The 26882-nt window shown below is 40.9% G+C and overlaps 1 protein-coding gene and 1 long non-coding RNA gene across 8 annotated transcripts in view; one reads left to right on the plus strand and one right to left on the minus strand.

Moving 5' to 3' along the window:
* Positions 1 to 84: 84 nt before the first annotated feature.
* LOC146441367 (uncharacterized) lies at positions 85 to 12833 on the plus strand. Of its 2 annotated transcripts, XR_014849867.1 has the most exons (4): positions 85 to 473; positions 1298 to 1419; positions 4110 to 4193; positions 12734 to 12833. It is a non-coding gene; the product is annotated as an uncharacterized LOC146441367 (long non-coding RNA). The 2 variants fall into 2 exon arrangements; XR_014849866.1 differs by lacking the exon at positions 1298 to 1419.
* Positions 12834 to 12885: 52 nt separating this feature from the next.
* The window catches only part of HECW1 (HECT, C2 and WW domain containing E3 ubiquitin protein ligase 1), a 250791-nt gene continuing 236794 nt past the window's right edge, over positions 12886 to 26882 (minus strand). For all 6 annotated transcript variants that reach the window (XM_085051546.1, XM_085051545.1, XM_085051541.1 and 3 more), the window contains 4 exons: positions 23088 to 23234; positions 22225 to 22339; positions 20813 to 21011; positions 12886 to 13359 (listed from right to left, as the gene is read on the minus strand). In XM_085051546.1, coding sequence (XP_084907672.1) covers positions 13248 to 13359; positions 20813 to 21011; positions 22225 to 22339; positions 23088 to 23234 — 573 coding nt within the window. In that variant the 3' untranslated portion in view covers positions 12886 to 13247. The remainder of the gene's footprint in view (positions 13360 to 20812; positions 21012 to 22224; positions 22340 to 23087; positions 23235 to 26882) is intronic.

Here is a 26882-nt window from a genome sequence, read left to right on the forward strand (position 1 = left end):
AGGCTGCGGGCAGCACGCGCCGGCCGAGGGGGCGGGGCGGGACCGCGCGGCTCCGCCCCTCGCGCGCCTCACCTCGGCGGGCGGGCCTGAGGGCGGGACGGCGGGCAGCGCCACCTGGCGGGCGAGCGGCGCCTCAATGGCGCTGGCTCGTTTCGGCGGGATTTGAACAAACCCCGTAAAGCCCAGGTGGTGTCTGAGGAGAGACCGGCCTGCCTCCCTTCGTAGCTTGGATTGTCTGAGGAGAGACCGGCCTGCCTCCCTTTCGGCCCGTCTGCAGCGCCGTGTCCAGTTCTGAGCTCCTCAGTACAAGAGAGATGAGGAGCTACTGGAGAGGGTCCAGCGGAGGGTGACAAAAATGATCAGGGATCCGGAGTATCTCTCCCATGAGAAGAGACTCTGGAATTTGGGTCTGTTTAATCTAGAGAGGAGAAGACAGAGAGGGGATCTAATCAATACATACAAAAGTGGCAGAGGTGAGTGTCAAGAGCATGGTGCCAGACTCTTTTCAGCGGTCCCCAGTGACAGGATGAGGGGCAATGGTCATAAACTGAAACTCAAGAAGTTCCACCTCAACATGAGGAAGAACTTCTTTACATTGAGGGTGGTGGAGAACTGGAGCAGGCTGCCCAGGAAAGTCATGGAGTCTCCTTCTCTGGAGACGTTCAAAACCAACGCGGATGCATTCCTGTGTAACCTGCTGTAGCTGACACTGCCTTGGTGATCTCCAGGGGTGCCTTCCAACCCTAAGGATTCTGTTATTCTGTGATCCCCCAGCCCTGAACCTCACTCTCTGGGCACTCAGGAGTGTCCCCAGGGGCAGCAGGGAGGGAGCATGAAGCCTGGGGTGAACCTGCAGGCGGGGGAGGGCATGGCCATGTGGCGCATCTGGGCTTGGGACACTGGGGAGTGAGGCTGACAAAGGGCGACGAGAAAAGGGGCAGCAGCAGCTCTGCATGGGGCAAATGTGCCTGAGCCCATCTGATAAAGCCTTGTCCCGTGTGGTATCTGAGGCACAAGCCTCAGTTAAGCCTTTCCCACAGCCAGGGTGTCCATAGTGCATCTCCTCCGTGCGTGCCTAAGATCCAGGTGTCTCTGAGAGGTGTGCAGGAATTGCCTCCTAGTCATTTGTTTGTGCAGGCCAGTGGGAATTGCCTCATGGATTTGGCATGAGCTTGGAAAAGGCTTGAGAAAAGCATGTGTTCACTTCTCAAGCCCTTCACTGTCTGTCTGTCTGTGTGTTAAAGAGATCTGTTTTGTCATTTATCAAGGCAGTTCTGTGGCATTTGTCTCTGTTAAGGGTATGGAATATCCTGCCAACATCCAAAGCATGGAGGAGAAATGACAAATGAGGAAACAGGCCAACATACAGGAAAGGATTCAGTCCAAACCTGGGTCATTGATCAGGGATGGGAGTACAAGGTATTTTGCTGGAATTTCTTCATTCACTTACTGCCAAATCTGATTTGCAGAAAAAAGTAGAATCATAGAATGGTTTGTATTGGAAAGGACCTTAAAGATCATCTAGTTTCAACCCCTGCCATGGGCAAGGATACCTCCTACTAGATGAGGTTGCTCAGAGCCCCATCCAGCCTGGCCTTGGACACTGCCAGGGATGGGGGATCCACAACTTCTCTGGACAACCTGTTCCAGTGTCTCACCACCCTCAGAGTAAAGAATTTCTTCATAATTTCTTATATAAACCTGCTTTTCAGTTTAAAACTATTCCCCTTTGTTGTGTCACTGTCACTACATGCCCTTGTAAAAGCTCCCTCTTCATCATTCTTGTGGGGTCCCTCCAGGTACAGGAAGGCTGCAATTATGTCACCCTGAAGCCTTTTGCTTTTCAGCTTGAACAATCCCAATTCTCTTAGCCTTTCTTCATAAGAGAGGTAGTCCATCCTTCTAATCATCTATAGTTTAGGAATAAATTCCAGAACCAGTACATTGAGTAAGAGAGAGTTAAAAGTTTTTGAAATCAATGTGCTTTCCACTCAAAATGTCATGAAAGTTGTAGCAGGGGCAGAATATTACTGCTGAGCAATAAAATCTGGATTAAACAGAGATTATATAATGTAACATCTGAAAGTGCATATCAGTGGCATTTACTACAGAGAAGAGGTTTTTGTCTGACAAATACATTGGATCTTAAAGGTATGTTAATCTTAAACAATGGTTTTAGATACTTAATTCTTGTGATATTTTCTACTTTACTTACTTTCACAATCACATTTTTCTGGGGTGACCTTGCTAAAAATTTATGAAAATCAGTGTAATTACTGATTCTGAAATATGAATAGAACTTCCTCAGAATACTTTAGGATATTTAAAGTTCCCTGGCTGTATTTTAAAATGAGTTATAAGTTTTAGATATTTAATTGCCTTTAAAAATCTAGCAATTGGTTCTGTTGGGCTTAGGAAGACAAATTTAATGCACATTTAAATGGAATTATCCACAGAATACAAATAGTCCTACTACCCTGCAATGAGCAGGGACATCTTCAACTGGATCAGTTGATCAAACTGTCCAATCTGCCTTCGAATGTTTCCAGGGATGGGGTATCTAATACCTCTCTGGGCAACATATGCCAGGGTTTTATCACCCTCATTGTAGAAAACTTCTTCTTTTTATTTAATTTAAAATGACCCCCATTCAGTTTAAAACAATTAGCCCTTGTCCTGTCACAACAGACCCTGCTAAATTGTTTGTCTCCCATCTCTCTTGTGGCCGCCTTCAAGTACTGGAATGCTGCTCTAAGGTTTTCTCCAGGCTGAACAACCCTACTCACCCAGGCTGTTTTTGTAGAAGATGTGCTCCAGCCCTCTGAGCAGCCTCGTGGCCTCCTCTGGACTCATTCCAGCAGGTCCATGTTGGGGACCCCAGAGCTGGATGCAGCACTGCAGGTGGGTTCTCACCAGAGCAGAGCAGAGGGGCAGAATTCCCTCCCTGCCCTGCTGGCCACGCTGCTTTGGATGCAGCCCAGGACATGTTTGGCTCTCTGGGCTGTGAGTGCACATTGCTGGGCCATGTCCAACATCTGATCTACCAGCACCCCCGAGTCCTTCTCTCCATCTGTTTATTCCCCAGCCTGTGCTGCTACTGGGGGTGGCCCCAGCCCAGGTGCAGCACTTTGCACTTGGTCTTGTTGAACCCCATGGGGTTCCCATGGGCCCACTTGCTGAGCCTGCCCAGGTCCCTCTGGATGGCATCCTGTCATTCAGGTGTGTCAACTGCACCACTCAGCTTGGTGTCATTGGCAAATTTGCTGAGGGTGCACTTAATCCCTTTGTCTGTGTCATTAATGAAGATATGAAATAGCACAGGTTCCAACAGACCCCTGAATAACACCACTTGTCACTGATGTCCATCGTGACTCTGAGTCATTGACCACCACCCTCTGGATGTGACTCTCCAACCAATTCCTTGTTCACTTAACAATCTACTCATCCCATCCATCTCTCTCCAGTTTGGAGAGAAGGATGTTGTGGGGGACCATGTCAAACGCATTAGAGAAATCCAGATAAAAGACATCTGTAGCTCTTGCCTTGTCCACTGATGGAGTCACCCCATCATAGGAGGTCACTGGGCTGGTCACACAGGACTTGCCCTTGGTGAAGCCATGCTGGCTGTTCCGCATCTTTTCCCACTTTACTATACACTAGCCGTAGAACAAACCATGCTTTGGGTAGTAGTACCAGAATATTGTGGAGCTCATATATGCTGTACTAATTTAAGTTGTCCCTCTAGAAAGGATAAACAAAAGCTTCATGGCTTGCTGTAGTTACACCTGCACTGATCTCAGTCTTAAGTACTGCAGCATAAGCTTAATACGTGCTGTCTGCACAGGGAGAAATACGTGTGGATATGAACAATGCTTGATTTATCTAGAGATAAGCTACATCTAAGCTGGTTACCCTCATATGTTACCTGCTGGTAAAATGTACATGCTTTTTCTCTGCTGTTTGGATATCTGGCTTCAATCACTCAGGTATTATTAGCTGCTATATGTTCAATTGCACTGAGATGGCAAAGCAAATATTAATTTGTGCTGGTACAGAAAACATTTACTGTTCTACACTTCAATATACTTTTTTTTTTTTCTTTCTGGCAGTAGCATCCAAGGAATTTATTCTCATGAGCTGTGTTTGGTCTGCAAACTAAGAAGCAGGAGGTGAGGTGAAAGACATCACCACAGGTATTCTGTTAAAAAGCAATATCTCTTTAAATTTATGTCTGAATGCACTGGAGTCAAAGAGTGCTTTCTCTTCTGCCCTGAAGAGGTGAATCAAAATTGTTGCATAAGGGACATTAGATTTGTTCAGTTATATCCATCTGACTCCTGTTTGATCATCACAAGATGTTTCTTGTCCCAATACAAATACATTCAGGCAGCTTGTGCATGATAGAGGAGATACCTGAAATAATAATAATAATCATCATCATCATCATCATCCTCATGGTCCTTTTGTAACAGAAATATGGAATCTTACCACCTGTAGCTCAGCACATAGAATTTAAGAATGTATTTCACGTGCTAAATTCATCCCTTAAACTTCTGTAATGGTAGAAAACCATGATCTTCTGTGGCTGGAATTTCTGCAGGCTGCTGAAGTTCCATTCTGAAATTAGTTATCTTGCGTTTAAGATACTTATTTCTTGATGTGGTGGTTTTATCTATGAGGCAACAGGAAGACTACATATTCCTCACCTGAGGGGTTTTGCTCCTGTACTCCTCAAATGCCTCTTGTCATCACTTAAAAGCACTTGCACAAGAACTCTGAGTACCCAGCTCCACTAAAAACTGTCCCCTCCTACATTTTTGTACAAATGAGCATTTCTTACCAACTGCAACAAAAAAAAGTTATTAATCGTCTCATTTCTAGTTTAAGGGAAGAAGACATGGCTCCACTAAGTGGCAGCAGTAGGCATCATTACTGCCAGATTTGCTGAATTATTTTTATATTTGCGAGAGATTTAATATATACTGGTGCTCAAGTTACCATAAGACTTACTCTTCTTTTTTACTTACAAGGTTTGATTTCATAATTTCCAAGGCAGATGAATACACTGGTGCTTAGGGAATCTATGAGAAACCTTTTCAAATACTCTCATAGGTTCATATTTTGCAGAAATTCTCATTTGAATATGAATTTTACATGTATTATTATACATTAATATAATAGTATTAACTTACCAGTTGAAAAACACGTCATATGGATCCCCACGCACTACACTGTGTGCTCCTCAGATCAGTTTCACAGCTTCTCTGCAGTGCCCTGGCAGTCCCAAATACTAATTCACCTTTTACAAAGTAGATAGACTATATTTTACAAAATCCAAGATGCATCAGTGCTTATTTTATGGCTGTGTTCAGTGCAGAAACTGTTTCAGCCTGCACATTTGGAGCACTAAAAAACATAGTTGCAGCCCAATGATGGTGTTCAAAAGTCATGTCGTGGGCTTTACATATCATAGAAGCAAGGGTTAAATTCTAAGGTCCCAGTTCTGCTCATCAATGCACAGATCACTAGTGCTGTTAACTTACATGCCTAAAGCAGGGAAGCTTATATTCCATTGCCAAAGATGCCAAAGCTGAAAGTAAACATATCCTCACACACTTTAAATATAATCTTATATAGCAAACTCTTTTACTAATTTCAGGCATTTTTAAAAAGTCATTGATTGCATTCAGTACCAAGACATACCTAAGAGTTACTGAAGTCAAATCACAGCTTGTAACAAAGTTCCTAAGCAGATTCCAGGGCTGCCCCAACTGCATTCCTGAAAAGCTGTTACCTAAAACATGATGACTCCATGTGGCATGCTGGTTGGGAACCCGTACTGCTTTGTCTACAGATTGAAGCATATGAAGTGCCGAAAACCGAAAAATTGGAGCATATGCAGGTTATTTTTGTATGCTGTTTTGATCTTGGAAAACCAGCATTAGGAAATCACATCCAACAACACTTTTTCAGTTGCTGTCTCTGGTCCATTTTGAAACTGACTGGACACATTTTCAGTGTCATACCGCAGAGTATTTACAGAATTATTTTTTCCTTACAACTGGTTTATTTTGTAAGTGGGAAATGAAGATAACCCAAACCAGTGTTCTGTCTTCCTACTGAAAAAATTAAAAAGTAAAATGTCCCTGAAGAGTATTACTGTTGACAAAAGTAAAAGCAACTGACCTCAGTGTTACCATTGCTTACCATTGGCACAGAAAACTCCTCCATGCAGCTCCACTATATTCTTGTACCATAGCAGTTAAGTAATTATATGAAATCCTACATGCCAGAAGTTCAGGAAGAAAAACCCGATTAGTTGCACTCTGTGTGTTCCAGTGACTTCTGTTCTATTCCATCTCAAAGAGCTGTAACATGGCATTGTGGGGATGAGCTTTATTTATACTACAGTTAAAACAGTATAAATCTGCTTTACATCCATGCCTAATACAAATAAGAATCAGGGCTTGTACTTCAGGTAGAATAATATATTGGGTATTTTTCCTCTAAATTTAGTCTCAAGAGAGTAGGAACTAAACACAGCCGCACACTCTTCATCTTGATAGATCCATGAAAGGCATTTTCAGTCAAAAATGATTTTCAAGTTCACCAGAATTAAATCAAAAAATAGTAAAAGAGTGTGTCTTTTCAGCTCAAGGAGGATTTATTATTAGTAGAGACACAGCAGATCCTTTGTGCCTTTGTTCTCCAGACTTGACAGCTATTGTCCAGTCTGGCCTCTTGTGCAAGGATGAACATAAGACTGCACGTGGATTTGCTTTCCTTTGAAGAAAAAAGCTATGACACAAGGCAGTAAGAGATTATTATTGATTTGTAATATCTTACAGAATTATGAAGTTTTGTTAGCATGACAAGAAAGACACCTAATGTACCCATGAAGGCTTCACATGGACTGCTGCACTATTTTACCAGAAATTAAGTAATTGTCATAGAATCATAGAAAATTGAGGGCTTGGAATGGACCTTAAAGACCAACTAGTCCCAACCCTCCCTCCCTCTAGCAGGGAAACCTCCCACTAGAGCAGGTTGCGTAGGACTGTATCCAACTTGGCTTTGAATGGGTTCATAGAATCCGTGGGTTCATAGAATTTGAATGGAATCATTGAATGGGTTCTGGTGGAAGGCATAATTCCAGCTACATACACAGATCACTGCTGCGGAAACTGATGCACCCTAACAATCAGCAGCTCATCTCACTGCTTTTTAGTCAATATAGATTTTCCCTTCCTTTATATGTGAACAATTCAGAGAACTCCATCTTAGTGCCAAAGTGCCCTCTCCCTCACTTCTTCCTCACACACATGCACGATACAAACAGGATATGAATAAAGGCTGTGGTGTGAGATCTGTCTTTTTTGAGCATGTGCATGTGCTACTCTTGCCACCAGCACTGCCATCCCTGCTGCAGGAGAGCTAGCACTGGGGCTCATGGACCTGTGCTCCTCCACATGGGATAAAATGCATTGCCAGCTCTAGAGGGGCTCTCAAGAGTTCTCACAGTCACGCAGTTTCACATTTGTTACTGATTTGTCTTGTGCAAGATATGTTCACCACTTCTGTTGGAGTATCTTCCATGGATTTCTATTTTTCCTTATAAAAACAGTGCCTCATATTTAAGATTTCCCATTGTACCATGATCCCTCATGGGATGCCATTTATGTAAGAAAACAGGTATGGTCAGGAAGGTGTCAGCTGATGGTGTATCCAAGGTGTATTAATCTATCCTGGAATGTGTTAATGAAACACACCGGAGATATTACAGTGAAGAGCAGGACAGAAATGGGTGTGACATACTGTGATGCTGGAGCATCTTGCTATGTATTTGCTGTCAACACAGTACAGACCCAGCACATGCTATTAAGAAATCATCTTTGCAGTTGGATTTTATCCCTACAATGCAGTAATTATACCTAGAAGGAAGGTATGCATAAGTAGCATACATACTGCTTTTGTCCCTCTGTTTGACTAGACATTTCCCATAATGAGGAATAAGCTCACATGCTCTCAAGGCAGGACTGGCCTAGGAGAGGCTGGGGACTCTGAGCATGCACATCTATGTGGAGAACCTCAAGTTTTAGACATGTACCCTGAAAAATTGAATAAAAGCAGTGGAGGGTCCTGAATGCAATGGTCGGAAAGGACACAGTCCTGGAAGTGTGATTTCTGAAATTAGGGGACTTTGACAAGGTCAGTTTCCACCCACTCTAACAAATATCCCTTATGAAATAATTTATTTGTAATAGACAGTCCACACAATGCCATAACAAAGTGATTTTATTGACATTCCTCTATAGTGATATGGTTGGATAGAAAGCACAGCCTGAGTATCATGTGACATTTTTCTGTCAATATAAGCAAAATCAGTCCAATAATGAGGACCTTTCCTGCCATTGACTTTACGTAGTCTTTAACAAAAACCGTAACAGACATTTCCGTTAGATAAATCGGAAGCTGCAGGGAATTTGGCTAATGGTACAATATTTACTATACCTAGTATCTACTATCTACAGGCATTTGTTTTTCTACTGGAACAAAAGAACTACATGACTCACTAGTGAGAAAGTAACAATCCAATCTTTTGGACCTTGTGATAACCGGAAAACCTATCCCAGATTTAGTATATTGCAGTAGTTTTATCTTTTAATAATGAACACTGAGGTACAGCAAGAATAATAAAAAAGCACCGCATTTGTTGTAGAAAGATCTCTTGGTCTGCATTTGACTGAAAGTGTTTAATCTTGACTGGGAAGCCCTATTAATATTACTATGGAGAAAGGGCAAATATCATTTCAACAGAAATTAAACAGATCTCCAGTCAAATTTGTCCTTTTGAAATTTCATAGACTGTCAAAGGATTATTAATGAAGGATGAGTTGAACTCATCCCTTGTGCGTTTATATTTTAGTTTATTTCAGTTTCAATTTTCATGTTCAAATTCAGTGTCCTATTGTTTCCAAGTAGAGGTATGTCAACTATGTGTTACAGTGAAACTAGAACAACAAAACACAATTCCAACAAACACTCCCCTCCCCACAGGCCATCTTTCAGACTAGACCACAAACTCAAACTTCAGCGACAGTTCATTCAAAAGTTCATGGGCACTTGAGTAAAATGGGTGTAAAAAGTCCCCTGTGTCAGACCTGTAGAAAACTCATGATTTCTCCATTAGGTGTTAGATGTAGTTTGGACCACTCACTTCTTGCCTTGTGATAACCATCGATCTCTCTGGAACATAAAAGTCAAGTTTTGAATATGTACAGACAAACTGAATGGTCATGGAATGGATTGTAGACTGAAGTGACAGCATTTGTAAGGTTTAGACCAGATGCTCTTAAGACTAAGATACAGATGTTTATACTGGATCAAATCCTGCATAGCTGATGTGGTTGAAAAGTCAGTGAGACTATTTCAAGATGGAAGACCTACCAATGATTTAAAAAAGCTATTCCCATTTTCTTATCTTCAGATTAATGCTAGTTGGGCAAAGGATTTCAAAAACAGAAGTACCCTCTTCCGTCCCTCTACCATTAATACCATCATGACAATAATTTTGAAAAAGATATGGACCCTCTGACATCATTGCCAGTATTCATTGTTCTGACTGAAAACTAGAATTCATGAAAGCTGTCAGATCGCCTCTTCCATTTCTCACTTGCATTTTAAAAATCTTTGATGTTGATACCGTATTTTAATCTAGGCACTACCAGGTTTAAAGAGAACTGAGGTGAAAGAGCTGAAAAGATTATTTCACTGTAAATCTGCCCTGTGGAATATCTTCTAGTCTTTCCTGTGGGGAAACAATGAAAACAGAATTTCTGCCATCAACAGTCAGTGTTTTACAAATGAAGATGCAGACCTGGGGAGTAACAGCACTTGAATCAAGGGATGAACAAGGAAGGGCATGTCTTGTATATGCACAACAACAACAACAACGAAGTCAATTAATTGCATAATGGGCACGTTAAATAACAGGCCAAGGGAGGTAGGTTCCTCCCTCTCTCCTGTTAGCACCATTCACTGCCTCACTCTGACACTGCAATGCACTTTAGATGCATGGCTTCCACTTCACTCCAGACTGGGACTGGATTCTGCCCATGGCATGACACAAGGAATAGAGAAACACTGTGAAGTGTTGATCCAGATATCCTAGGGATGATGTCAGAGTTTGAAAATCTATTGGGGTAGGGCATTTGGGAAGAGAGAGGGATAGGGCTGAAATGGCAGAATGCAAGAAAAGCCACATTTGGCATTTTCTTTCTCTTTGTTTTATGAAAACAGCCAACTGTCTCTATTCCTGGCCTTAGATCCAAAAACTTGCAAGGAAATCTGCATGACTTTGTCAAGTGAGAAAGCAACTTTTTAAAAATATTAGGCTATGTGCTTGAAAGACAACTTGGATCAAGGATTTTGATGGGAAGTAGCTGGCTATGCTCTGTGTTTCCCAGAGGAGGAACACACAAGGTGCTTGAGATGGCATCTGCCAAACATAATCTAGTTTAGTGTGTGACAAGCCAGAAAATGTTGTGAAGAAGAATTTCAGGAGAAAGCCTTCTGTGTTTCATTTAGTGGAGCTTGATGCTGTCTCTGAAATACAAACATCTTTTATTATGCTACAAAAAATAGTTTCACCTTTTTGTAATAAAATATAGTTTTAAAATACTTAAAAAAATTAACTATACAGCTTTGTAAAGACTGGATTTTTTTTTTTCACTTTTTTACTATGTTAATGAGACAGCTCTTGATTTGCCTTGGCCAAACATGGACCAACCAGTTGGATGCTTCTCTTTCTTTTCTCCTAATGTTGGAAGACACCCAGCATTTGACATAGTACAGGTAACTTTATAACATCACCAGGAATAAATTAAGAACCATACAAGAATCACTGGATTTGGGGGCCCAGAGATGAAGACACAGGAATTGCATACATTGGAAGATTTCATGTTCATTCTCTTGTGATGTGACTTGTTCTGATGGAATTCATGTGCACATGACAGATTCTCTGAGAAAAACATTAATTTTTCCATCTCTCCTGCGCAGTGGGGCTGGCAATGTGGAATAGATGCCTGAGAGCTCATTTGTGGAAACACTGAACATAATTTTTGGTGTGCAGTACAATGAAGCTGGCCTTTAGCTGCAGCCTCTGTTTGCAACTGTAATATGATTACTCAATAACAACAACATACTATAAAATAGATACTCAGTAAAAGACACACAGTAAATTAGTATAAAATTGGCTGAAATGTCACATAAATTGAATAAATGGGGCAATTTAAGTATTTCAAATTTTTTATGTATCATTAACTGAAAAAAAAAAAAAGTTTGCTTAGAAATATATTTTTTGGGTCCATCACCTTTCAAATACCTACTGACCTAAGAATAAAAGCAGGAGAACGATCTACAACTCCCAGAATGCAGTTTTTCAAGTGTGATGAGGTTCTGTACAACCACCATAAAAATATGTGAGAAAGCAGAGTCCAATTTTTTCTCTGGAGGGAAAACATAAGACAAATAAGATGTGTTAGATCTTGAACTGGTCTCCTGGTTTTACAGTGTTCTGAAGCATAACTAACACAAAACTACCAATAACAAGCCCCCAAGGGGGTGTTGTATTTCATGTGAGCCGATAGACACTACGAAGTTACCTTCTCACTTACCTTCACAAATCTCTCACTTTGCATTTCTTGCATCCTTTAACATATTTAGTGTCAGAAGATACTTTGTATTTCATTTTCCCAGTTAAGACAAACACTTTCAATCTGATATTAGTGTTGGAAAACAAGGGCAGCAAATATTAGTAACTGGAATTTAATCAGAGCAATGAGGTTGACTGTAACAACCTCAGCAAAATCCATCTAAAGACAAGCCTACTGCTGTTTTCCTTTTTTTTTGCCCTGGATTCAGAGTTGGAAAGTACACCAAACTGAAGAGGCTTGTGTCTGCAGTAACAAGAGCAAGATCTTTAGTCTAGTTTAATGGTACCTAGTATGACTGGAGGGCGTTTGGGCTTCCTCCAAGAGGATGTGCAGCAAAATCTTAACCCCCAGAGAGTTATAGTTCCCTTCATCCCTGACAAACACCCTCATTCACTGCAGCTTCTCATTTGACAGACCCCAGATGAAAACATTCTGTCTACAACCAACCTCTCTTGAGGATATAGATTATTCCACTGAACAAGAAAAGAGAAATGACAGAACCAAAAACCGCCCCCAGCAACCATAGATTAGCCCAACCCAACAGAAAATAAATGGCTTCTGACACAGGGGATGGGATTGTCTAGACTTGTCATTGGGAAAAGAACATTTTAAACATCAGAAAACAAAGATCTGGTAAACAGAACCCAAGGGTATTCATAAGAGCAGAACATTCTTCTTACTTCCCCTTTTCCTTGTCATATACAATACTAAGGTAAGGGAACCTTGTCCTTTATGCTACATAATAAAACATCCTTCTTGAGTGTGCACAACCTTGTGCTTCTTGTGTGGTAAACATTACAATGGAGATGCCCCTCCCAATAGCTCTGAAGTGCAAGTTCTCTCCAGTACCGGCAAGCAACAATCATAACAATCTCCGTTATGCTTTGCATTGCATTACAGGTTGGTTTTTTTTTTAGTTTTTGAAGGTCTTATCTGCACCATGTATCTGGGCCAGTTCCAGCTGATGCAACTGATGAGGATCATGAGTTCATATAGAAAAATTTCTGTTTTGCTCATAGGTGTCTCTCAGATGGACAATACATACAGGGAAAATAAGGATGGATGATGATATATTTGACCAGTTCCTAGTACTGGATTCAACGATTAAGAAGTCAGATGGGCTGTGAATTGATTTAGAAGATACAGATATATAAAAGCTTGGAATGCTTGATGAGGTTTTTTTTTTATTTTTTAATCAACGTAGGAGGAAGTAAACATTTATTAACATTTGGTCAAGTGTAATGTAACTTGCATTTGTATTTTCATTGTTATTAATGGAGGTATGTAGAGATATACAGAAACCTTGCGACAGTTGTTTTTCTATTGCATACAGACTAGCAGTCCATTGGAAACAGAGGATAAAAGCATGAAGGTTAGATCGTAGAGGGCAGCAGTTCTTCATGCACAGCTTTTGTTAATCTTGATTTTTGTTTTGTTTTCAAAAATAAAACCATGGGAAACCAAGATCAAATGATGGTGGACAGAAAAGGTGACATCATCAGCCATAAAAACACCAGAAGTGCCTGAACCCCCTCATTCAAGTCCAAAGGTGCTAGTTTCTTCAACAGCTGTCAGCAGCTTTTCATACAGCATAGAATATGAGGGGTAAGGTGGAAGATCCAAACGGTTGAAACATGTGTGTGCCCTGCAAAAGGAAAATATGCTGTATGTTAAGCTTAATCTAAAAATCTTGAGAAAATAAGTATTGAGAAAACTAGTTCCTACTGAGACTCAAAACATTCAAGTTCATTCAAAGTAAAACTCTTGAATTCCATCAGAATATGAGGTACTGAAATGTATGTGCACATACGCATGAATACTTCATATAGAAGAGACAAGTATCAACATCTGATATCCCTTCTTCAGATGTTGCAGAGATCTTGTACGGGTCTTGACAGAAAATGCTGGAGGTCACTGAGGAGCTTGGGTTTAGCGCCTGATATAAAAGTTCACTACTATAATTTTGGTTGCTTCAAGACTTCTTTAAAAAATGGCACTCATCTATACATCCAACATGAGCTGCCAATAAGTTTTGCACCAGTGGACAAACACAATGTGATGGACTATAGTGACAGAATGGGCTCAGCATGTGTTTGCAGTGAGGCAGGCCTGACTGCTAAAAGACCATTCAGGGATCTGCTAACTGAGGAAGGAAGGCTGCTGAAAATGTTCCTGCAAGTCATCTGTTGGCCATCTGCTGCAAATCTGGCCTTTAAATGTTATTTACTTGTAGTACCCAAGACAAAGGCAAAATATTCTGTGCAGAGCAAGCGGCAAACTTGATGACCAGCTCTTCCCCCAGTTTTACCACTATATTTACCCACCATTATATTTACATTGGCATCACCTTCAAAAGAAGCCATGGAATGAGTTCCATCCATGCCTTCACCCTGTTGCAGCTTTTCTGGCACCAGCAATTAGACCCAGAGACAGACTGCACTTCACTTAGTGAGGTGCTATACAAATGTGGAGTAAAGAAACTGTCCCTGCCCCAACACTTCAGCCATTTCTACTGACTGAGAAAACGCACAGCACATTCAACTAATGGGTGTTGTAGTGGCACATTTTCAATAAAATAGTTTCAGTTTTTTTCAATCAGGTTAGAGTTTTGCATGATGCTAGCAATATTTCTATTTCCTCTTCCTTACTCTGATAAATGTGAACTGACAAAACTGTACAGAAGGAAATGTAGCCTCAATGGCTAACAATATCTAAGCTTCTGGCCCCTAGTATTTTTAGAAGCCATGGAGTTATTTTACTTATAGCTCTTCTATCTCATACTTTAACTCAATGCTATTTCTGTTAAACCAAAGCTGCAGAGCTATCTTGGAGAAAACTACATGAAACCATGCTAGTAATCTCTTAGGCCACCCACAAAGTAGGAAAGACATAATACTAGTAGATGGGATGGCCTGAGACTTGTAGATTCAGAGGGAAAGTTTTATCAAGCACCAATGGTAAATCATTAAAAGCAATCAGGCAACTGAAATAGCCAGAGGCACACAACCTTCACAGCATCACAGAATTTCAATTAGGAGAGCTTTTACCATCCTTTTTCTTCTTCTGAATGAAGACTTGTTAGTCAGCATCAGAGAGAGTACAATAAACACAGAATTTGTGGAAATGAGCTGGAGACGCTTGAGTTAGTGAAAAAGGAACATTAATAAAGCCATTATTTAATTCATCTTTTGAAATGAAACATGGCAGCTCACGTGTATTATCCATAAGTAGTACTGCACTGTTTATTGTTTATCTCAGCAATCTTTGGCAATATAAGTTGTTTCTACAATCCATTGCCAATACGTATCAACCACTCTCAGTTAAGAAGGATGCTTGCAGTCCACTCAGAACATGTTTATCACAGGCAAGACACCCCATGCAGACACAGCTGGTCTTGAGGAGCTCAGCTGCCTGGCTCCAGAACTGGAAGCAGCATAGCTGTGGTGGCTCAGGTGTGGGTTCTGCTAATGTAGTTTTGCAGAACCAGACCTCTGTATGGTACTTTAACACGGCACATTGAACTGTTTGAGACAATGGCATTGCTGTTGTGCATCCCGTTGTGTGGTGCAGATGTATCCACAGCCACTGACTCTGGTGTTTACTTTCTTGCAGACATTCATCTTGACTGATCATTATCTGATTTCACACTGGTTATGAAACAACCTTGCAATGCTCTTGACTTTTAGTCATCCTTGACCTAGTAAAACTCAGAAAAAAGACCAATTCCTTTTCTTACTATAAGGTTTACAGATGTGGGTTCCTCTGTAGAAGGTCTCAAGGAATTTATTGCAGGGAGCGAAGAAAGGAAAAAATGTTAATGTGTCTAGAAACACTGAAACATTTTGCCGAGCAACACTCTCATGTTCTCCTGCTCAACAACTTTACAGAAAAAAATCCTTGCACTCCAAAAAAAAGGTCAAATTTGAAATGAAAACAGCATTTCAGAAGCACTATCCAGGTTAGTTTTATCCTTCTACCTACTTATGGTGCAAACCACAATATATTGCTAAGGGCAAAACCTGAGTTCATATTCTGGTTTGTGAAACTAATGTGGATCTACTGCAACTCCAATGATGCCTGTGAAGCCCACTCAATCTTACATAAAGATAATTATGCGCAAAACTGTCTGGTTTACATCATATTTTGTGTGATACTGCAGTACACAGGGCAATTAAGAGGCAGTGATACTTTCCATAATACCCACTGTTCTCCAACTGTGCCCCATCCTCCAAAGGGGTAAATTCTTCCAGAATTGTGTTGGCCTCCTACTGCTGATCCCACTGAGAGTGACTACAGTAAGCATAATCCAGGGGACACTTGCTGCACATACTAGGGTGAAAACATTACATCAGTAGTGCAAGAAGTAGTCACAGAAATGAGAAAATATTTCTTCCCTTGATTTAAGCCTCCTACCACATAAGCCTGCTGACATTTGAGAGGGTGTTCAGGGAATGTGAGGCCTGGAATTAGATTGGTAAGGGCTTTTATTGGAAGGGTTCTGGCTTCTCCAGAAAAAAATGCAAGATAAAGTCATGTAAATCAACTCTGACCCTTGTATGCCCTTATCCTCCAGTAAGTTACCCAGTAAATGGACCACTTTAAATTTCATTCTTCCTGGCAGTCTATCTTTATTGCTTGGTATTGTTTTGGTGGACTTGAACCTTTAATCTTGCTTACTGTTCAGAGTGCTATGCTATTTCTCTTCTTACTAAGAATTGTTCCTCAAAATTCTGAGTATAAGATTTTAAGATTTTTGCATTCTTCTTTTCTTTGTCACTTCCTTTTTTCCCCATAAAGATGAGAGTCCAAAGGCAGTAAAAGAGGGCACAGAACCCCCTCCTATCTTAATTATAGCTTGAACTTATCTACTAAAATAAGACATGCATTCTACCATAAATATGCCTGTCAGGCAGAAACCAGGCAGTTCTCCTTTTCACCTTGGTTCCTTGAAATGAAACCACAAGCCCCTCTGTATTTATCTCAGAACTCACAAGTAGCAGCTTTTGTTACTTTTGCCTGTAAGAAGGAACACTTCTGTGCTGTCTAGGAATCAGTGATTAATAGATGAATGTAGACTTGTAGCTGATATTGCTGTTGTATTTGAAAAAAGGGGAAAGAGATGAGAGATGGGATATAAGGAAAGGTAAGAGGAAGCAAAGCCCATGCATTCAGTCCATTGGGAAAGAAGGAAATTGTGAGAATAAAGTTCTTTATAGTCACATACGATATTTTTGAAATTATTGCATTAATTCTGTGGTGATTAAATGCTTGATCACCCAATGGAGAGGGACAGAATTCTCTTACAAAATATCGGATATTTACTAGCACTGGTAATCTGCATCATACATAACACACACTACACTGCTGAATGAAAATCTGTTCTGATGAAAGAGTAGTTGCAGCTCAGCACTGTTGGGAAAAGTGACCTCATTGCATGAAATGTGATTATTTGAAATCTCTGGGATACATACTGAGGTCCTTACTTACTTGACACTCAAACAGACATGATCTTAGAGCTGGCAGGAGCTTTTGCCAGGTGAGGGGTGCAAGCAGAAGGTGGGACAGTGGCATCTGTAGGTTCCGAACACTTTTGCCAACTGAGGATGTAGAAAGACTGAACTGCTGTCACTATAGCTATAGCAGAAAGCACTGCTAGTTCTTAGTACAGGTGTGTTTTGGGCCAGGAGTTTTGCTCCCATGGTACCAGATGAAGCTATGTTATTCCAGCCAGAAAACCAGTGGTTTTTCATTAATGTTTGGTAGGAAACAGGAATCCATTCTTGCAGAACTACTACTAAAACTGATTCCATTTAAAAGACCTGCACGACCTAAGAGAGGCGAAGAGAGGCTTCCTGCTTCAGAAGAGGCTATAGCTGCAAGAATTCTTCAACCATCTCTACTCAGGCAACCAGTTAAATGTGTAACACTTCATTTTGGGGCAAAGCTTTGCATATTAGATAGGGAGAGTAAAACTCAACCTTGATGAACAAATGATTGAACCTGTTATTTTATATGACAAGCTACACCAGTTTGGAAGAACCCATGATGCAGATTTACACTGACAGAACTGAAAAGCTGGCAGTCTCCTTGGAACCTGCTTTAGGGTCATCGTCTGGAGATCTGGGATTAAAGCAGCATCCCTGAGTTGTATGGTGCCTCAGCTTTCTAATGTACGTGATCTCAAAAGTAAATATAGATAGGCATAATGTGTCTGGCACATGTGCACACTCCAGAGATAAAATACTGGTGTTATCTTACTCTTCTTTGTCTTAGATGAACATATTACACCACAATTACCCTGTTTGTGCAGGGAACTAATGAACAAAGCCACCAATTTAGAATGAAATTACTAGATATTACCTTCCTGAAAAAATCTTCCTTCTCCTTAGTGCTTTCAAAAGAAGCACTCTAAGTCTCATGTATTAGTGCTTCTTCTTTAAAAAGTGTTTTATTTTAGCTATTTACACCATGCCTCTTTTCTGGGCGTGCCATGTTGCTGTTACAAGTGCAAACAGAACTAGAGTAGTTTAGGTGTTAGCACATCTTTGCTCACTGTAAGCAAATGGTAGTCGCATGGTCCATTGCCAAAGTGTAAGGGCAGGGTATAAGGAAGATTTGTGTAACTACTTCAGCCATTTGGAGCAGAAGTAAGGGAATAGAGTAAGAGTCATGGACTCTCCTGATAGAGGTAAAAGTTCTCAACACTTTAGAGTGAAAAGAAAATTTGTTGTGGTTTACTTTAAACAGCTAAAGTTAGTTACAGTCATCTCACGGGGGCTAAAAGGCCGACAGGATATGATGCATGACTTTTTTTTTTAGCCTGTAAGTCTTAAGTACGTAAATAAATCTAAATAAACATGGGCAAACCATAATCAGGTATTTAAAAACCAAGTTTTAAATAATACTAATTTAGTTGCTTAACTAAGGATCTAGGGAACCTCCAGGTTTAGCCTGTGTGTTTTACGCATTTCTTAGCACTGTGTATACTTGGCAGCACCCCATAATTTTATAAAAATGCAGGCAATAATTCACGGTGATCAAGCTGTGTTTATTCCCCATGAGCAAGTGTTATTTCATTTTCCCCTGGCTAAAATGAATGTAGAGCTCTAAGACTTCTAAAAGGTGCTACCAACTTTCACCTAGAAAGGAGGCATCTTTCAGGCAGAGCAACTCATTTGGTGATCAGCAGACAAACAAAAAACCCTTAACATGAATATCTTGGGGCTAACTGAATCTGGGTCAGAAGTAATGCCTAGATTCACAAAGAAAGTTAAGCGGAGCAGAAAGAGGCCAATTACCTTTTCAGAACTTGATGAGTCAGCCCAGGGCATTTTCTGTGCATGCCCCAAGGTCCACCCTCCCTTCGTGCCCCTTTCCACCCCAGAAGGAGTGCAAAGAGAGCTCTATAGAAATGCTGCAAAGTCTGTGACTGCTGGTTGCTGACTGTCTACAGGCAGGAATGCCCTCGGTAAGCTCTGAAACCCTTACATAGAACCTGACTATATATATATATATATACACACACACACACATATATATATATATATACTGCAAAAGGAGGATCTGGACTACAAATAGCAAACTGTTGCTCTCAGGCTTTCTTACCACATTGCTGGCTGAAGCTCAGAGGGCATGAGTCATCTCACTGATCTTACATGTTTTCATCAAGTTCCAATTCTCAGTGCCCACATCCAGCTTCACGTGGGCTCTAGCTCTCCATATAATCTCTGTAGAGTCTTTATGGTAGATGGACATAAATCCAAATGTACCAGCAGTGACTCAGGTGAGCTATTTCAAAAGCCTGTGTTCAGGTGAGATTCCTTAAAAACACTCCCACTTCCTGTCTTTAGAGGGAGTCCACCTAAGATGTCAGCTCTGAATGCCCTGGGTCCAGTTTCTGCATATTCTCACTGTATAAACATGTGCTTGAGCAGGCTTGGACTGAGAGGGTGACCAGATTTGGACCTCCCCTCTCCAGAGGACTCCAGAGGTTTCCTCAAGTCCGTATCTTATAGTGTGTTTCTGGGTAAACAACATGAAGAGCAAGTAATGAGAAAACTGGACCAGACCCTTTGTTAATTGATTGTCTGAGTATACTTGTGAGGTCTATGAGATGAAATTTTTCCTCTGTGCCATAAAGTGGCCTCTTTTGGAGTGTAGCTGAAAGCAAATGATAAAAGCGGGAAGAAAGCATCCTTTGGAGGGTAAATGTGATGTAAAAGGGCCACTGTAGCCAAAGTATCTCAGAAGCACTGAAATGCTCTTTAATCCCAATGGGGCAGAGCCTCAGGCAGCTGTCAGGACATTCAAGAAAAAGTGACTTAGTTCAGGAAGGCAGGATGAGTGCTGGTAACCCATAAAGTGATAAAGCATAAAGATAAAGCAGAACTCAAAGCTGAATCCATCACTGGCTGTGCCATGGCTCTCTTGGGTGGCCCGAGGCAAGTCCACCCCTTTGTGCTCCTGTCCCTTTGTTCTGAAAAGGAAGATGACCCCTCCTTTGGGAAGTACTGCCAACTCTGTTGATTCTGTATGACATTATAACTCATTTGTTCCTAGTTGGCTGACTGAACTAGATGCAACAAATTGGATATTGTCACCACATGGTCTGAAGTTCCCTCACTAAGCTTCTTCATTACAAAAAAGGGAACCATCAGACCAAATTAAGGGATTACACTCAGATGTCTAGCCAAAACTCAGAGACAGATTTTGGCTTTCATGTCTCTGCAAATTCACAAGTATTTTTACTTGCACTTTGGAAGTAAAGGGAATAGAATCAGTTGACAGGCTCCTGCTGGTCTGGATCTGTTCTAGAATTAAAATAAGAGAAGTAGGTTTGGATCTATGGAAATCTTTATCTTAACCATTTCCAAGTATTCCAGGTAGTTTAAATTGAGCCTAAAATCAAAAAGGCAGCAAAAGAAAACACTTTTCTCTGAATGCAATTACAGAACAAACTGATAATTGGGGTTTTTTTGCTGGGTTTTTTTAGGTGTCCTTACTGTATTCATTATCTCTAACTGGCAGAGAGATGCAACAAAGTACCAGGACTATGTTTCTCACAGCAATTCTGGTACAAAATCCTGGTTGGGACCTACCTTGGGAGGGAGGTTATTTTCCCCCACTTCTCTATACAGAAGCGCCGCAGGCCGTTGCTCCCTCGGAGAGCAGCAAAGCCCTCGTATGGCACACTCGATGTTCCTGTGACGAACTGCAACAACCGCAGCCTCTGCTCGTTGTTAAACCTTTCCACAGCTGCCCAGAACCACCGTATCACTATGTGTCCATCATGGTAACCTACACCAAGCAAGAGAAATTAAAATCACTTCCTCCTAACTGGGAAGTGCAACGCTGAAATATGTTCCCATTAGCATGGGGCAGTAGGTCTCCTACTGGAAAGATCCTGGCCTAGAAAGCTACCTTGTTCTTCCAGAGCAGTAGGTCTCAGCTTCCATTTCATCCTGGCTGTGGATACTGTAATATTACTAACTCATTTCAAATACTGAAACACAAATTATACTTGAGGTACACAGGTCTCTCACAAACCCCTTGGCAAGAACAGGGTTTACATGCATGAGACATTAAAGACCAGCTGCAATATGCCACACAGTGTGAGTCTTAACGACTTAACAATTTCTAGTTCCCAAATAAATTCTCTTTTGGATTGCAATAGTGTTTGACATATGGAGAGGAGTTTGCTGCCACAAGCACTTCTCTGGCAAGCTTCCCATCTGAGGGGTTCTGTGCCTTGGTTTGTGCTAGTGAAAGCCACCATATACCCAGGCTGAATCTGTTTCAAAAGCTAAACAGAAAAATGTAGGAGGAGAATCACTTTGGGGACCAGCTGTGCTTGTGGCGAGCTGAACATTTCAAGGTAACCCAAAGGCTAAGCAGTGACCAGCAAAGAGTGAAACCTTGTATTTCAGGGGAGGATATGTGAACCTCAGGGACTTTCCATTTGTGGTGCAGAACTGGTGTATTTCACATTTTTTCCATCCAAGACAGCCTGGATAAATCATTGTTTAAAGCAAAACCAGGCCAAACAGTAGAGAAAGGAAAAACATCCAACTTGACATAGTTTAGGCTGAGGGGACAGTAAAGCAAAGTCTGTATGTAGTTGAAATGTAATTGGGAACTGTGAAATTCAGCTCTTGATTTCAGCTCCCTGCTGAAGCCAGGAGGACTTGTGGAACTACTTTCTGTGAGGCCAGGAGTTCAGTTATAGTCATCTTAGATGACTTGTAACATTTAGATCTAATTCTGCAAATCCTTCTCTATCCTTAATAGTCTAAACTCCTGCTAAATCTGCAGGAATTGAACGGATAAAATCTGGATAGAAATCCAAACCTGAGATCTAACTTGTTTTATTTGAGAAGTTATTCTTTACAATAACTTCCTGGACAAAATAAAGCATTTCCCTTAGGAAAGACAGAAGGAAAAGATGGACCACGACTTCTATGTTTTAAACTGAAACAGTCAAGGTAGCGCTAAGCATGAGCAGGCAATTTACCTCCACGATATTCTGTGTTGTTCCGCCAGTCATTGAGATCTATTTCTGCAGTGCCAGCTATAACTAGTTCCAGTTCTCTGGCATCAAAAACAGAGACAAGCCTGGAGTCTACAACCTGGAACAAAAAACATTTGTAAGTATAGTTTCAGACTGGAAATGAAACAAACGCAAAGTCTCATAAATGGGTCTGGTGGCCATCTCTTTATCCTGACACAGTTTGAATGTTTGCATTCACATGTTAGCATATGATTAGGGAGGGGCAAGAATAGGTGACTACATGGGTTGGTCAGCAAAGCAACAGGTTTTCACCCAGTCCTTGAAGCAGCTCTGCCAGAAAGATATTCTCAGATTCAAGCCTTTAGCAAAGATAAATTGCAAAATCCAGGGACAACAATAGAGCAGCATCCAGGAATACCAGCAAGATAACAACTTGGACAGCACTCAAGGACTGACTTTACTGGAATAAATCCCTAAAGATACAGTGTATTTCATCCGCTTCTCATCAAAGTGTAGAATTCTTCACAATTTTCCTTTGTCAGGGACCCTTAACACTAACCCAAAATCACAACAGCATAGAACAAAATTTGCAAATGCCTACTTTTCTAACTGTACAAATGGAAAGCAGTGTCCTCTTGACCATGCTGCTTTATCATATTCAGAAGGAACATTTCTTTCCTTTCTCCCTTAATGCTAAGCATGCCATATCCAAGGTCTCTGCCTCTACAGGTCCAAGAACTCCAATTCCTTGCTGTTTGGGTCTGTTCAGCTATTCTCTAGGGCGCTAATGACACACAGTTTAACCCGGGGGTACTCTCATTCAGATGAAGAAGGGATGACTGTGGAAGAGTCACTTTGTTACTTACTTCGTAGAAGCCACGGACCAGGGCCTCTGTTTGCTGAACCACTCCTCGTTCCACTCGCCACTTAACCATTCTCTCAATGTACTCTTTTTTGTTCTTTTCTGTCACTGCTGTATTTGCCCCTCCAGATTTCAACTCTCTCTCTGTCACCTACAGAACAAAGATAAACAGTGCTGCAGCAATGTATGGATCATCTTCTGTTTCAAACATGAGATTAACCAAGCAACAGGATGGAGAGGCAATCACAGTACTAGAACAGACAGACTGCTTTGCCAGCTGGAAGGGATACCTACTTGTCTCTTAGGCAGCAAGTGTTACTTTTCTCCAAGTGCTAGTAAAAGTGTTTACTCAGAAATGCCACCAGCCAAAGAAATTATCATAAAATGAATAGTCCCAATACACTACCTAAAACAAGACCTGTACAGCAACCTTACACAGATAACACACAGTCATTGTGGGATTCAGAGTTTTGTATCAGCCATCCAAACCTGAGAAGTGTTTATACTGTAAATAACTTTTCTTTATTTTAAGAAAGAGCTGCAGCATTTCATTGCATTTTAATGGTTAATTTAGTTGGCTTGGGTTACTAAGGCTTGAGATTGAGAAATGATTTAAGGAATCAATCTGGATTCTACCCAGCAAGCACATACTACTTCTCATTTGTGACAGAAAATTATACTTGTCTTGCAATTATTTTCACATTCAATTTAGTGGTTTTAAAAGGAAGAATATTTTGCTCTCCTCTTCAGTTTTATGCTGCTATAACAATGATGTCCAGCACAGACAGCAAAGGAACTGCATGAATACATATTCATTACTGTTATTATTTATATTATTATCTATTTATTAGCCCAACAGACAGCACACAGCATTGGCAGTATTTAGGTCACTTTACTTGAGGGACCTATTGCAATATTATGTATTAAGAAACATTGACTGAGTCATCTAATCTGTAGCTTTGTTGAGAAACAGCAAGAACAAGTAAAGCTGGATGGAAGGAGTTAGAATTTCTTAGTTGGTTCAGGTTAAATTCCCAAACATAAATCATTGCATCACCATTATACAAGCAATGCTGCATTGTCCAGAAAGGAAGTCTTGGGACCAGCTGCCATGCTGTATCCTTCAAGGCTGTGAGGCATTAAGATATATCTGCAAAACCAAAGACTAAATTCTGTCTAGCTTTAAACACAACCATAAGCCCAGATGTCCTACATCTCCTGAAAGATTTCCCACAAACACCTAGAAAACTGTTGATTTCTTCAACTTCTCATTATCCATATAAATTCAGATACAATTAGTTATCTATAATTGGAGGCCAGCAATCAATAGCAATGTGTCCCTGTTTTGGGAATTTTGTTCTTAGAGGCATTAACCACAGCTGTGAGCTACAAGTCAGAATAAAGTTTCAGAGCAGCAAGGAGACATTTCAGCCAGTCTAGCTCATTCCTTTTACCTGATGGGAACAATTTCCAGGGCTGAGAAACAGACTGTATCCACATAGAGAGCCCAGAGGAAGGCCTGGAAGAAAACTTTTCACTGGCTAAAAGCATGAGAAAATACTTTGGGTCACAAGCAACTGGCACATCTCTGTCTTATAAGTGAAATTCTCAAATTGTCATTTAGTCCCCACCAGTAAAAATGTGTAATGCTTGATGTGACATTCTATCACTGCTCTTACAGGAATGCTCTGGGTTCCAGTATGTAAGAAGGCTGGAATTCATTAGGAGTAAATTTGAATTAAGAAAGTACCAAGAAAGAGAATTTGGCCTGAAAGCCTTAGAAGTTCAATATACATGAGAGATGAGAGAAGAAAGAAAATATGAAAACAGCAGTGACTGGTCCATAATAAAGCCATTGTGGAAGCAGGACAAAAGGGCTGTAACCATCTACTATACAGCTTCTCAAGGACTCAGTGTATTTCTGGTTTCCTTTACCAAGCCCTTGAATTCCAGCTTTCCAAATATTAGCAGAGCTCCCACTGTGATCTACACTTGCATGTGTACCAAGCAAAGCAATGCTCAGACAGATTTAAGTGGTCAGATACTCCTGGCATGCAAGAATTTCCAACTAGGATCCGTCTGTGAGCATAAAATGTGACTGCAATTTCTTTGTTATTTTGCTGTCAGCACCTAGCAAATTTCAGGGGAAAATCTTACTTTCACTTGGGACTCTTGGATTCTGACAGTTGTAATTGACAGCGAGAACCATTCCCCCCACCATTAGTTCTAGCAAGCTTAGTGTCCAGTGTGTAGGAAACAAAGTGCTAGACAACACGTGAGCTAGCATCAAAATCTGGATTTTGGTGTTCTTTTGCTTTCATACCACAGTATCTACAACAGATTGTGATTTTTTTTCTCAGTCTCTTTGGAACCATCTCTTCTACAACAGATTTCTATGTAACTGTTTTGCTCTTTCCTTTGGGGAGAGTATAACAAGTAATTATTGCGCCAAATATTACCTTCAGATGCACCAGGGCAACTAAGGCTGAGGGTCTGATTCAACTTTGTAGTCTCCCCATGTAAATACAAACTTCTCTCATCTGCCTGTATGAATATGTCTTGTATATTTCTGTCTGTCTTTGAGTATTAGTCTTCTGTAGCCATACCTTCCAGGGAAACCACTGTACTGTCAATTCAATGTCATGCAAGCTCTCAGTTCCAAGTCCATGCAAAACTCCTGCATTTGAGTCTGTGGAGAAACAGTGTTATTGTCCCTACAGAGACTTCCTACTTCAATTCACCTATGCCATCCTTTTCAACTACCCTTAACTCTGCTCATCCTTTGTAACCTTTTACTATATGTAGGATAAATTCAGTTTTTAATATGCCCCCTGAAACCTTCCTTTCTGTTACCTTCAAGCTCACAGCTGAGCAGCCCTTTAACTTGCAGGGCTGGAATTCCTCCCCTCATAAACTAGTCTAACTCTTCCCTAGCTCACAAGAGTACCCTAGCTTGGTGTAAACCCCTCCCAGACACTTTTTATTGTCAAGTGCTGAGAGCCATTCTCTGTATATTCCACCTGATCCCTCTCTCCCTTTGACACTGTGTGTCTGTTCCTTACAAGTTATCTACATCCCCTGAGCTTCCGCAGTGCTTGGTGAGCTTGGTTCTTCAGCCTCTCTAGTTTTCAGTATCCTTAATCATGGTCTGAATATTGCTTTGAAGTTCTTCAAAGCTTTCCAGAGACAATTATAGTCTAGCATGGGTTGCAACAGCAAAGATCACCAGGGCTTCAGTGCAAGCCAAAGAATCCCACAGGAGACATTTGTTCTGGTTGCCAGACTGCACTTAAGCCAGCGTTGCACTCTGTTTAAGGCTACAGTGACCCAGATCAGCCAGGTTACAGAGAATTGTCTGACCAAGGTAGAGCCGAGCTGTGGAAAGCACAATAAATGGACATCCATACCAAGTTGTTAAGTGGGTGCAAGTTAAGTAAGAGACACAGAATCTAACAGGTTCTTCAGTTCAAAATTAACTTATTTGTCTAATAAGACAAAATAATGGTGAGGGTTGCCAGGTCCTACACGACCTGTCAAAGTTTTTTATCCCTCCTAACCCATCCTTTCAGTCACATTAAGTTTCATTGTTTGCATTCACCAAATGCCACATCTGTGTGAACTACACCCTGGAGAGAAGAGCTGCACTCCAGAGAATTCCTCATGCTCATCAGTGTGTGGCTCAATAGGCCTGTAGTGGGGCGGGTATTGTATATTATACGCCCTAAGAATAAACATCTGCCTTAGAACAGGTGGCTTGAAAGAAACAGAAGGTAGAAGAAGAAAATGTTATTAAAAGGCT

This window comes from Lichenostomus cassidix, chromosome 2, assembly GCF_008360975.1.
Source record: "Lichenostomus cassidix isolate B80296 chromosome 2, HeHo_3.0, whole genome shotgun sequence".
Lineage (NCBI taxonomy): Eukaryota > Metazoa > Chordata > Aves > Passeriformes > Meliphagidae > Lichenostomus > Lichenostomus cassidix.